The 13,510-nt window shown below is 38.3% G+C and overlaps 1 protein-coding gene across 1 annotated transcript in view; it reads left to right on the top strand.

The window, feature by feature from the left end:
* Positions 1–6,715, top strand: part of LOC135101064 (peroxidasin-like) — a 90,375-nt gene extending 83,660 nt beyond the window's left edge. The window contains exons 29-33 of the mRNA XM_064004637.1: positions 41–252; positions 2,029–2,236; positions 4,180–4,357; positions 4,519–4,653; positions 5,639–6,715. Of these exons, the coding sequence (XP_063860707.1) occupies positions 41–252; positions 2,029–2,236; positions 4,180–4,357; positions 4,519–4,653; positions 5,639–5,731 (826 nt within the window). The 3' untranslated portion in view covers positions 5,732–6,715. The remainder of the gene's footprint in view (positions 1–40; positions 253–2,028; positions 2,237–4,179; positions 4,358–4,518; positions 4,654–5,638) is intronic.
* Positions 6,716–13,510: the final 6,795 nt, after the last annotated feature.

Below are 13,510 nucleotides of genomic sequence, written 5' to 3'. Positions count from 1 at the left end.
CTATAGAACAGGAGAATAATGATACTGGATTTGCTTGTAGGTTCTGGTATGAGAATCCAAATATCTTCAAGACGGAACAGCTGCAGCAGATCAAGCAGTCCACACTTGGCCGGGTGATGTGTGACAATGGTGATAACATTCAAGATGTGACAGATGATGTCTTCATCTTGCCAAGGGAACAATCTCCAGCTTTCGTGCCATGCTCCAGTCTTCCATACGTTAATTTACGTTTATGGACTGATTGCTGTACAGGTAATGTATTTTGCAATTACATTCATTGCATATGTTCAGGTTAAACTATAATTTCCTTTCAACATATTTATTAGGAAACTTTTGACATGATGGATAGGTGGGAACTTGAGGTAACCAGAATTGCCTCCGTGAGCTGAACCGCTATGTGTCTGTTTCACTGTTGCTGGTGGTTTATTTTGCCATTTAAATCTTTATGATGTTGTATGCATGAGTTTTCTTTTGAATGTATCACATTTCTAGTTAAAATACCATTTCTGTATGGCATAACTAGACATTTGATTTTTTTTTTTTCTCTTTCTCCAGTGTATTATCAAATAATTATAGGCTTTATAAGACTAGTCTGTTAAAGCTGCACCTGCTGCATGATGCCATAGTATAACCATAACCATATGACCTCTCCTTGAGTGAGCACTGAGGCTCTTATGTGCCATAAACCATAAGCTGTGATGAATGTGTGTTTATTGTCTTTCATGAAATATGTGACATTCTGTTGCTATTTTTGTTCATCAGCTGAAAACATGCCATTGTGCTTCACTCCGTCATTTCATTTTAGCAACAAGAAAAAAAAAAGAGGCTATGTGGAGGATTTTGCTTTGTGTGACACTGCCATTATTATTGTAATTATATTAATTAACATTTTTATAATCAATAAAGTTCTTTCAATCTCCACATTGTAATCTAACAGATCCTATTGCATATGTGCACTTTGTCCTTCTTGGCCATTTAGGGAGATGTCAAAGAACTGCAGAGCCTGGAACTTTCTGTCAGTTCTCAATTATTGCAACTGAAATAGTTTTGTTGTAATTCTTGTAAATTACTTATTGTAATTAAATTTTACATTTTAAAGTTAACATAAATTTATGATTATAACCACAGGAAAGGAGGCACTGCTTTGAGAGCATCAGTGAAGTGTGATAAAAAGAACAAACAGATTGCATTGGTTTGGCCACTGTGGGTTAAAGGAGGAGAATCATTTGGCTAAGTATTTATAAGTGCAAGACAAAGTTTCTGTGGGTAGACCAGGGAATATGAGATCCTGAGAAAGGAGCTAAAAGCAAAGAAGCTTACACATAAGTTGTTAATTGATGCTTGTTAATTTGATGAGCTGTTATCAGGTAACAAAGAATGATCAACATGAACAGAACCTGGATTTTAAAGTGAAAATGAGTACAGCGAGTTTACCAGATCATCAGTGAAGATGTTGCTTAAAGATATTTTGTCTTACTATTTTCAATCAATGTGGAGGAAACACATGAAAGAGACAATCAGGAGAGTTTGTGCAATACTATGGATTGAATACAAAATTGCCAAGGATGGTCAAGAGTGTATATGAGTGTTCCCCTGCCAGAATTGTTTGTGACACCTCCATTGAGTTCAAAGTTAGGCACCCAGTGCGCTCCTTTATAATCATTAATTTATCATATTGAAACATGTGGATTTCTACATTACATCTGCAGTAAGGTTTAAGATCTGATCATACAAAATGTATTCTTTTCTTTTTTGATGTGAAAGATTTTAGAGATAACTCCTGACCAGACATGTGTGAGGAACACAGGATTAGTTCACCAAATGGTGTAGTAATGTGAACTGTACTGCTGCATGCTGACACCCAGCCACATTGGCTCACCACATCTTAGTTCCTGCCTCTTTATTCTTCAAGTGTAATTCAATCATGGTCTACATTCCCTCCTAAGTAGTCCACATAATCAATTTCTCTACCAGTGCTAACAATTAAGCAGTAGTGATGTTAATGTAATTAGTATTCTTCTTTTCCAGACTGTAGAAATGCTGGCAATTTCATTAGTCTGACACAAGCCCCTGGGTACCGCTTCAGACGCCAGGCTGAGTTTTCATACCTTGAGGACCGGGAGCACCTCATGATGGAGAGGGACAAGAGGCAGGCGCACAGGACTGAACAGAATTATGTGACTCATATTAATAATGTTTTGAGAAATGATTCATTTTCATATGAAAATGAACAAAGGTTAGTATGCCAAAATCTTTATTCAGCAGTACATTGAATACCATTAATATATAAAACTTAATGAGTTATCCAACAAAATAGTATGTTTGAAGTAAAGAATAGTTCAGCAGCACATTGTATTATATCAGATGAGAGAGAGAGAGAGAGAGAGAGAGAGAGAGAGAGAGAGAGAGAGAGAGAGAGAGAGAGAGAGAGAGAGAGAGAGAATATGAGTTACCCAATATTTCCACAGACATCCTGCTACAGGCAAAATCTCATATCAGCTATAGTGCTGACCAAAGGTGAACAACATAACATGGGGTCTAGATGGTAAATAATGAGAATGGTGGATTGTAGTGAAGGAGTAGCTGCTCATGGTAGTTTCAGTAGGAGAGCTGAAAATATATACATAACTACAATGTAGGGTTTATAGTGTTTTGTTACACATATTTCCTTATTTAGGATGTGTGGCACAGTGTTGATCAGGATTGCATAAGTTCTTATAGATGAAAATATACTCACTAGCATTAGTCATCAGTTTATAATAGGCAACTAAGATGTGCAGTGTAGAGAGAAGTGTTAATGTGTGTCTGGTTGTTGTAAACTAAGCCTGAGCTACACTTTTGGTCCTGTTTCCTTACCTATATACAGTACCCCCCTGAGTTTCACAGTATCCAAGTTTTATGATCCTTGAGTTTTGTGATGAGTCCTAAATTCTTACTATCCTGACTTTTGCACATTATTATCTCCTCAGGTTTTGTGCTTTCACCATATATGGCTCACATCTTCATACCATTGGTATCACAGATAGTTAAAATTAATGTGTGCAGTATATTATATACTTATTTCCACGTACAGATTATCTATGTGACTAAACCACTTGTTTGCCACAACACTATAGATAGTTATGCCAACTTGCATGCAAGAGAGGGGAGAGAAAAGCCAGTGTCACAGTGTATTGCAAAAACACATACCAGTCAATGAGAGGTGTTTCACTGTTGCTGTGGTGCTGCATCCATAACACAGTATCATATCATGCTGCAACAATACTACACTGCTGCACTACTGTATTATGTTGGATTTGAGAACAAAACACACACATACACACATACACTTACACAGTTTTAGATGCTGTGGCACTGCACTGGTGCACTGCAGCATCATGCTGAATGTGAGAACAAAACACACACACTTACACAGTTGTAGGCCATATGGCAATGTTTTCAGTATCTTGAGTTTCACATTCCTCAAGTTTAACACTATGCCTTGAGAAGAAAGTAAGCACAAAACTCAAGAGAGTATTGTATTCATCCATATATATCCAATCTTTCTTTTAACTGATGTATTCTCTTTACTTCTATCATTTGTGCTATCATTAGCAGAGAAATGTGAAGGACATAATCATGAGTGAGTGGTAACAGAATGAAGGATTTACCTGAGACAACAGAGAACCAGGAGCTTCATTTTGGGCCTGTCTTTATTGTGAAAAGTTGCAGATTGAGGAAAGTGATACTTAAAATGACAAACAAAGGGTTACATTAACTCCAATGGAATTTACGGAGATATTGAAAGGTTTCAGCGAGGCAGATTTAAAAACAGTAGCTTACCTAATGAAATTCTATTATAAATCTGAATGACTGGTTAAAGAACAATTTGTAGTAGAATTTAATGCAGCACATTTAATGTCATCTTTATCTATGTTAGGCAGCAATGCTGTTGTAGTTCATTGTTTTTATAACTCTTATTCCCTTCTGTATGTATTTCCATATTTCTTTTTACTTTGATTGATATTCTTGACTCTGTGTCTCTGCTACCCTGCTCTTAGGGGAATATGAAGTTGCGGTGTTGATGATGATGATGATGATGATGATGATGATGATATGGAATGGAATGATGGATGGTGATCATCATCACAGAACTTTATTACTTGAATAAAATACTGATACTTATTCATTACTTATCAGTAGCATACCAAAACTTCCTGAGAGGAAAGATCCAAGAGAACCACTCACCACCTCCACCACTGACCACACCACTAATGATCTGGGAAACTATGAAGAAGACCTCACAGAACAACGCATTGAAGGAATTGAAACTTTGGTGGAACAACTTTCAAAAACTGTATTTGAACTTAATAACAAGGTACAGCAACAATTTCCATTGTTGCATTAATCTTGTGTTTTATGATTTGTTTCTAAAACTAAGAAAAGATTAACAATACAATCTCATCCAATATTGTCTTATAAGGTTTAAAAGATTTTTTTCACAAATGTGATTATTTAAATGTCTGTTATTGCAAATAGGTGAACACCATCGTGCAGATGTGTGGAGGAACCCCAAGAAAAAGGAGGAGAAAAGTGTGTGTGGATGAGTCAAACTACAGGCGCCTCCCAGGGGAAGAGTGGCACAAGGACCCCTGCACTGTCTGCAGATGTCGGGTAGGTGCTGAGATGAACTGTAGTTACCATGAAAAATTATATATTAAGGACTCTGTTTATTGTACTTTGGATATCATAAATCTGTAATCAAGTACTTAGTTGCATATTAATGTTGTGTAATGGGAAAATTGATATTTGCCATTATTATTATCAAATTTGTAGAGCACCACCTCTTGCTGGATATTGCAGTTTTTTCTCTTAAAACAGTAACTAAGGAAGACTTCCACCATCTGTTGCTATTGGAAAACACAAAAAAACTCATACAAATAAATTGTCATTAGTGTTCAAACTGAAAAAAAAAAATAGCATTGTCATTTAATGCTATTTCACTTACAAGTAGACGGGGAACATAAACACTGAGTCAGCTTCAGTGTTGCCCGTTCTATGACAGAGTTGCCAGCTATGGTGAAAAAAGCATCAGTTCATTTTGTTTCTTGGGGAGGGAATTTTTAAACCTATTCTGTATTAGCTCTTTGGCATGAACATGTAAGTTGCTCCAAATGGTGGACTGAGGAATGTTATCAGTGAAGCCATCATGGCATCAGGCAGCTTTAATTAACCATCATTAGTCAGTGGAATTCCTTTCAAAGGCAGCTGGGTTTCTGTGCAAGAGTGGTGACTGGCACCAAGATTAGCTTAACTCTTGTAGGCCTAGCCATAGATTCTAGTTTTAATCCTCTTTTGGGAAGTTAGGAGTTTGGCTGCTGTCCTGTAGAATCTTATCATGGTAATTGTTTTGAATGAATGGAATATATATATATATATATATATATATATATATATATATATATATATATATATATATATATATATATATATATATATATATATATATATATATAATTTTCTCTCTCTCTCTCTCTCTCTCTCTCTCTCTCTCTCTCTCTCTCTCTCTCTCTCTCTCTCTCTCTCTCTAATCTGTAACATAGGAATAAACAGAATGGCATAGAGCATCATTTAAAGTTATTTTCATATAATTTTTCAGAGAGGAAACATCCGATGTCAAGTGATTCAGTGCCCACCCGTGACGTGCACTAATCCGACACAGGAGGCAGACCAGTGCTGTCCTGTTTGCTGAGATGAACATTGAACTATTATAGTGATTTGTGAATTCTTTTTTCTTTTTGTTTTCTTTATAGTAACTGATTCATTGTGCTAAATTCTAGAGCTGCACAGCTTATTGAATTTGCACATATGTAATGTTGAAAAGAAAATTATATATTGTTTAAGAAAACTCATTGACACTTGACAGTGCCTTGGATGTGATAATAGTTTTGTGGCTTTATTGTTGTGTGATGGTCTTCCCTCACAGGGAAAAATACGTAGCTTCACTTGAGATGCATAATCCACATCAGTGTAATGAAGTCCAGGTTTTGAACAGACTTTGTGTTATATATACATGCATCCATAGTAAAAAGATGAAGCTGTGATTTTACAATAAGGACCACCGTGATATATTTCTAATGATAGCCGTTATCATGTATAAATGTTGCATATAGGATGGTGTGAAGACTGTTTATGAAAATATGTATTTTATCGGTCTCAGTATGCAGTTTTATAGAGCTAACTCTGGCAGTAAGATGCTGTCAGTCTTCTGCTGTGGCCTGGTGTACCTCCTGTGCTGGTTATGAATAATTTTCTTCTACTTCCTTTCCTGCACATTTTGTCATTGCCAGTCTCAACTTTACTTAAATTATAAACTTTTTAAAATTGGTAGCGTTTGCCCAGCTTGCGCTTGCATTACTAGTCAGTAGGAAGTGTATATGTTCACGTTCATCTGGAAATATAGTTAAATGAGAAGGTCAATACTGTTTATTATGCTGTACTTAGGTTTATTTCTAAATATTTTAGATTGCTTCTTATTGTGTCTTAGCATTACTAATATGGTGCTAATCTGATAGGAAAATCTATCTCAAGTATATTTATTGAAAGCTGTAATGTCACACACTGCCAGTCATGCTGTAGGAATGTAACTGACTATATAAAAATAACCCCATATGTACAATGTAAATTTGTAGCAGACTGTATTTTTTTCTACTAACATAAGTGTTATTTTTGAAGATATCTATAGTTTTGCTCAGTCATTTTACACCTATTGTGAATAGGAAATAAGTTGAAAGTGTATATTTTGTTGGCAGTCTGGTAAAGGCGACTGTTGACATGTGACAAACCACCAAGCAAAGGCAAGTAACACAAGCAAGTAAGCTCATTGCCTGGTGGAGTCTGGTGAACTAAGGTAAGAGATTTATTCCTGTAGCATCTTAAACATTCTGTTATTAATAAGTTGTGTTCTCAAATATTATACAAGTTTGAAGCTAACATGACCGTCGGTACTGAAGTGGTACAAGTTAAGTGAAGGTTGAGCTGGCAGACATCTTTATGAATGCCAGCACATAATGGTCTCAATAGTATGCCATCCTAAAGCAGATGATTTCATCCTAGCATGGATAAATAACAATAATAAAAAAAAAAATGCAATCAGGGGCACTTCAGAGATAATTTTGTATGGTCGGGCAGACTTAGGCACTGTGGGGTTGGAATATATGGGTATTTTAGAAAAGAGAAAAAAATTAAGACTGTCCAGTACTTTGCTATAATCTCAATAGTTATTTGTAGAGATGCTGATGCTCACATCAGTAATTTGTTACGAGTGTCACTAGTGCCAGTGAGGATGAGGAAATTAAAAGGAACAAGAACATTCAACTGTGCTGCCATGGCTTGAGGGCCATGATCAAGGACAGGCTGCTGCGAGGAATGTCACTGCCCCGATGTTCAGAATGAAAGGTTTGAGTGTTTTATATATCGTTCACTTTCATTATTTAATTTTGGAATTTTGTGCTGAAAATGGCTAAGGTCAAGTAACAGAAATATATATATATATATATATATATATATATATATATATATATATATATATATATATATATATATATATATATATATACGGTACATTCGAAAAAAAATAATAATTTTCAAGATGAAAACTGAAAAAGCGGTCAGGTCTTTTACTTATTTCAATGTTTCAATTCGTGTTTATCCAGATTTTCCTTATATGTTACAATGGAAATCTTTAAATAAAAGTAAAAATATTTTCCGGGACCTTGCCTGAAAACAGGAACGCGGGACGCCGTGGGTACGGAGTGAAGTGATGACTTGCTTGTTTGGTGAAGTGAAAGGGAAGATGAGGCAAGGATTACAGAGGGTGATGCGGTAGACCTGTTATGGACACGGGAAATAGTAGCTTCCTTTACTGAATAACAGCACCCAAAGTCATCAACATTTTGCATGAAATCTTCAAAACTCAATAAAAGAACTTCTTTATCATTGTTGTTATTGTCACTTTTTTTTTTTTTTTTTTTTTTTTTTTTTTTTTTTTTTTTTAAGGGATGAATGCGTATCCTAAAAAAGCTAAATGAAAATTTGTTCAGACTCCTTTGCACGGCATAACTCCATTACTCAGGGTGTAGTGCTCAGGTTATCTGTTGAATCTTACATAATGAAAGTCATGACTACTGCTTTGAAGAAGAGAAGAAAGCAAAGAAATTATAGATCTTAAATGTAAATAAACCATTCGCGGTGGATGTCATTACGCTGTATATGAAATATAAACTATGTTGAAACTTGTGTAATGAAAGTCATAACCACAACTTTAAAACGAGAAAGCAAGGGAATTGTGGAATGGTGATCAAATTTACCACCACACACTGGCCATGATTCCACCGACGCTTGCAAGTGATGCCAAGGCAACTGAGCCACACGAATGGCAGACTAACTCGCAATCAATGGCTGATTCATACTTGTCACTCTATATCACACTGATGAATGAATCATTAAGCCATTTGTTAGTTTTAAGGTCGATAATCTCAGAGTGAATTGGTCATTATCGCTCGAGGACTCGAATCTGATGGCTCGAACGGGACGACTCGAAGAAGGGAGCAGGACCGCTCTCCTCAGTGAAGGCGTCTGGGTAGTGGTGGCGTGTCTGGGAATGTGAGGTGTCTTTGTACTCTTACGCAATAATCGCCAATTGATTATCTATGGTGGTGGCCACTCTCCACAGCCGGGAGGGAGTAGGTGAGTGTTAAAATTGTTCCATGCCCGGGAGAGTCATGGGTGCGACCTTACGTGAAGAAACTTGATTTTTGTGAAAGTATCTATAGGTACTTACGTGTCAACGAGGACACCATCTCGCTTGTGCTTCTCAAAGATGGTGGACGTGTGTTCCGGTTGCGACCTCATTTCATTCAACTTTTACAGAAATTCTAAAACGTGAAAACGCGCAATGACTTCCTTTGCTACCATGGACTTATTATATGCACGGTTAAGTGTCCCAAGTGTGCCAGTGACTGCTGCTGCCTCGGACCTTGCACTTTCTATTAAGGTTTAGGTCAAGTTTGGTTAGGTTAATGCCCTTAAGGTGGGGGTCCAGGGGGAGGCAACTTCCCCCCCACCATCGTTAGGTTAAGTTGGGTTAGGTAATGTTAGATAGTGTCCAAGGGGGTGGGGGGGATTCAGAATTTCCCGTATCTCTTCTGCTCGTGTGAGGTCAACTACAGATTTCTTGAGATTTTTCCGTCGGTTTCGCTGGCAACGCTGCAGCAGTGAGGTAAACTACAGATTTCTGAAGATTTTCCGTCGATATCGGTGGCGACGCAGCAGCAGTGAGGTAAACTACAGATTTCTGGAGATTTTTCCATAGGTATCGTTAGCTACGCGGAATTATTAAGATCAGGAATATTATGGGTCATTACAATAGCAGCAGTTTGCAGCTCCCTATTTATTTTTGGTGGTAAGAGGCAGTATCTAAATCTATTTTAGCTTTCCCCACCCGAAAACCCAGCCTTCCCACCAAGTTTCCAGCATTGTAGGGGATAGGAGCCAGAAAGAAAAAAAAAATATAGCCGCGAGATTCTTCTTGATATATATCTTATGAAGGAGCTTTATTTGTTAGGTTTTTTCCATTCTGCTGTTGAACATTGCTAGCTATAGGAGATGGGAGCATAATCATTACATTTTAGTTGACTGCGACGACATTTACTTACATTTATTTACAACTCAGATTTGATTAGGTCACTATCATGTGTGCATGACTTAAATAAAAAAAAAAAAATAATAATCGCCAGTGTAAAGCCTAGTGGTGGTGGCTGAGTAATCGTAAGTCAGTGTTGCCAGATGATCCCTTCTCTCATCACCGCGGTGCTTGCCTCACGTGTTGCATCAGCTGTAATGAAAGCAAAACACTGTTGCCTCGGAGTCTATAGCAATTTTGTGGTGGGGACAAACAGTGTGTGGGATAGTAAGTGTGCTCCCATGAGTGTGTTGTTTGGCTAGGAGGGAAAATAAATGTCTATAAAAATCGCGTTCGTCACTGTAGGTGGTGGTGCTTTACGTGAGTTGTGGGTATTTTGACGCCTCTGATTCAAGGTGTGAGGCATTATAAACCTGGATGTGTGTGATTATAGTCAAGAGGGAAGTTGTAGTGGAATCCAGAGATCTCTGAGGGTTTTCTTAATGTCTTGGTGGCGGCGGCAGTAGCAGTGAAAATTGTGGTGTTTGCTTCATACTTCATTCTCTGCTTAAAAACGTTAGGTATGTAATTATACTGCTGATTAAACGTGCCAAATGATTCCAGACTTAAAGCCTTTATTTTGACAACTACGAGCATCAAAACCACTGTTACCACTCCAGAGTATACATCTCCCTGTCACCGCAGTGTAGAGATCCCAGAGCAGTGACTTTCTACTCTACGACCCTAAGTACGTGATCCCTGCGACTTAACGCTTTGCAGTAATGTCACGTACTTTTACAATTTGTTCATTTTCTTGTTGCTAGACACGTAACTGGTGTAGTAACTCCTTGCAGACAGACAAGTTTCCCTCGGCTTAATTCTGGCCCCTTTCTCTCTTCCTTCCCCGCTTCCCTCCCGGCTTTCCTTCACTCCCTCTACTCGTCGTCTTCCGTAACCATCTGCCCCACTAACCTTCTACGTCTTGTTTTCCGATGGTGATCAAGAGTGCGGCGTCATGTAATTGCCTGGTAATGACTGGGTTGCATCCTTCCCTCACCGCCACGCGGTTAACTATGGTGGTGTCGGGAACGCGTGCACCTTGCCGACCACTAACAAAGGAACTGTGATCCTCCTCCACATACAAAAATGAGGTACACTGAGAGGAAAATAATAACGTAGTGAGGATGACAAGAATTACATTGCGCACAAGTTATTTAAACCTCAACGAGGTACGACTAATTTCTCATTGCAATTATTACATCTTGTAATTAATAAAAGTTAATGAGAAAACAAATATACTGAGTTCATGCTGATGAAAATTAAACGGTGACTACTTTGCCTTCGGGACCGGGAATGCTTGTTGTGGCGACGCGCGGGATGTCAGGCTTGGAGTTGGGTGATGCGCTACTCGTCACGTACACCAAGTAAATGTAGTTGAAACACAACCACTCGACAGTCTTCTCCCCTCCTTTGTAACCCTACCGATCATAATAGTTTCACCGTACAGAAGACACCACCGACACTTGATGGGACTTCTCAGACTGTTTCATTCTATAGGTGGTTGTTATGGATGTCGACGACCAATGTCTGAGGATGAAATTGTATGTTATCATGTGTGTTTCAGCACGATCATTGCCATTGTGGTCTGAGTTGGGTCTGCATTATGTGTCCTTACAGTAATTTTCGTTTTTGTTCATATTTTCGAGGGTGTTTTCATTGAAGCATCGAGGTTCCATTTTTGGCGCGTCACTAGAATCTGAATGATGATAAGCTTTGCAATCGTTTTCGGCTTAAATCTTGATTTTCGGGTATTCTTTGTTCATTAGTACCGAGCACCCGCTTGTGGCAGCCATTAGAATTTAGAAGAACGCTGATCCGAGTCAGTGAACAAGGACTGGCGTGTAATCAGGTGGCAATTACCTGGTCGTGACGCAGGTGTCGTTAAGGATAATAATTACATGGATGGACGGCTGTTGAAAAATGCCTCCTTTTTGTAATGACCACTTGCTTTGTCAGCGGCGTACACGCTCATTACCGTACCTGTGCAGGGAGTGCCCAAGGACGCCGAGCCAACGAACGCGTCTTATATAATGAAACCCGAGGAGCAAGGGAGATGGGGGGGCAGCTCGGTGCGCTATGGGGAGACGCGATGCGCAGCCCAAGGTAATGACATATAGATAGGTAATTATCTATGTATTTAAGTGTATTTTTTGGTAATAGATACTTCTCTTGTCTTTGTTTACAATTTACCAAAGTACGTACGAAAGGCTATTCCTGCTTTTGTTGGTTTGTGCCGTTTGTAACTGATGCCTTTACTTTGTTCTTTGTAATTATTTATTTACTTATTTATTTACTGATTTATTCATTTGTTTTTTTATTAATTTTTCTTTTGTCTTATTTTCCCCAAATGAGATGGTATTAGTACAGTACGTGGATGAATAATAATAATAATAATAATAATAATAATAATAATAATAATAATAATAATTATTATTATTATTATTATTATTATTGTTATTATTGTTTTTAACACCATCACCTTCTTCATCACCTTGGGTCTGTTGCTATGTTTTTAGACCAGTTTCTAATTTTTAGGATAAAACAACTTACCAAAGATAATTTAATACTGTAGAAGAGTTTATTTTAAATACTTTACCTGTATCAGTAGACGTTCATAATTACACATCTTAAATGGGCTGTAGTAATTTTTCATTTATTTATTTATTTATTTATTTATTTATTTATTTTTGTCCTTTGTAATTACATCCTTTCACGCGTTTCACGGACGAAGGCTAGGGCGTTGGGGGAGGCGGGAGATGGACCAGAGAGAGAGAGAGAGAGAGAGAGAGAGAGAGAGAGAGAGAGAGAGAGAGAGAGAGAGAGAGAGAGAGAGAGAGAGAGAGAGTTTGGTTTAGTGTTGTGTTGGTTTATGTTGCAAGTAAGGGCGTGTTTGTCTTTTTTTCGTTTTTTTTTTATTTTTCCATCCTCATTTATTCATATATTCTTGTGCTTAATTTCTTTTCTCCAGGTTTATTCAACCTACGTTAAGTTTGTGTGTGTGTATGTGTGTGTGTGTGTGTGTGTGTGTGTGTGTGTGTGCCCATTTCCTACCATATAGTATGTACGTATATACGAGTATGTATTTTTTGTCAAGTCAGTCCTTTCCCTACCCACTCAAAAGAAAAGGAATAGTAATAATCAATAACATTAATGAAAGATAAGGACAACTGCAGATGTTATAACAAAAGAAACCATTGATGTATAAAATGAACGAACTCTAGGAAGACAATGCAGGGAAGGGAAGAGAAAGGGCAAGGGGAGAAAGGAGGAAGGCAGGCGGAGGGAGAGAGGGAGGGAGCGAAGGCAGGAAGAGAAAAAATGATGCTGGATTAAGAGGGCAGGAAGAAAGGGGGTCAGGGCGGGAGGAGGAGCTGGAAGGAGAGGGTGAAGGTATGGAAGGAGAGTGGAAAGTAAGGGAAGGAGCAAGGGAAGAAAGGAAGGAAGGATTAAGAGAAGGAAATGAAGAAGAGGGTGAAGGGAGGGGAGAAGTGAAATAAATGAAGGAAGGAAGGGGAGAAGGGAGGAGAAGAGGGAGAGACGTAAGGAAGATGGGGAGGGAAGGGCAGCCCTTCGCAACAAAGAGATTTTCCTCTCTTGTTTCGTCATTCTATGCTCCGCCCTCTCTCTCTCTCTCTCTCTCTCTCTCTCTCGCATGTGTGTGTGGAGGTGAAGGGAGAATGAGTGAGAAGGAGTGAGAAGGAGGGGAGGAGTAGGAGGAGGTGGAGGAGGAGGAGGAGGAGCAGCAGGAGGAAGAGGAGGAGGGTAAATGGGAAGTGAAAGGTGGATGGT

The sequence above is a fragment of the Scylla paramamosain genome, chromosome 6, assembly GCF_035594125.1.
Source record: "Scylla paramamosain isolate STU-SP2022 chromosome 6, ASM3559412v1, whole genome shotgun sequence".
Classification (NCBI taxonomy): domain Eukaryota; kingdom Metazoa; phylum Arthropoda; class Malacostraca; order Decapoda; family Portunidae; genus Scylla; species Scylla paramamosain.
The sequence above is the reverse complement of the archived record's forward strand: the minus strand, read 5'-3'. Positions and strand labels throughout refer to the sequence as shown.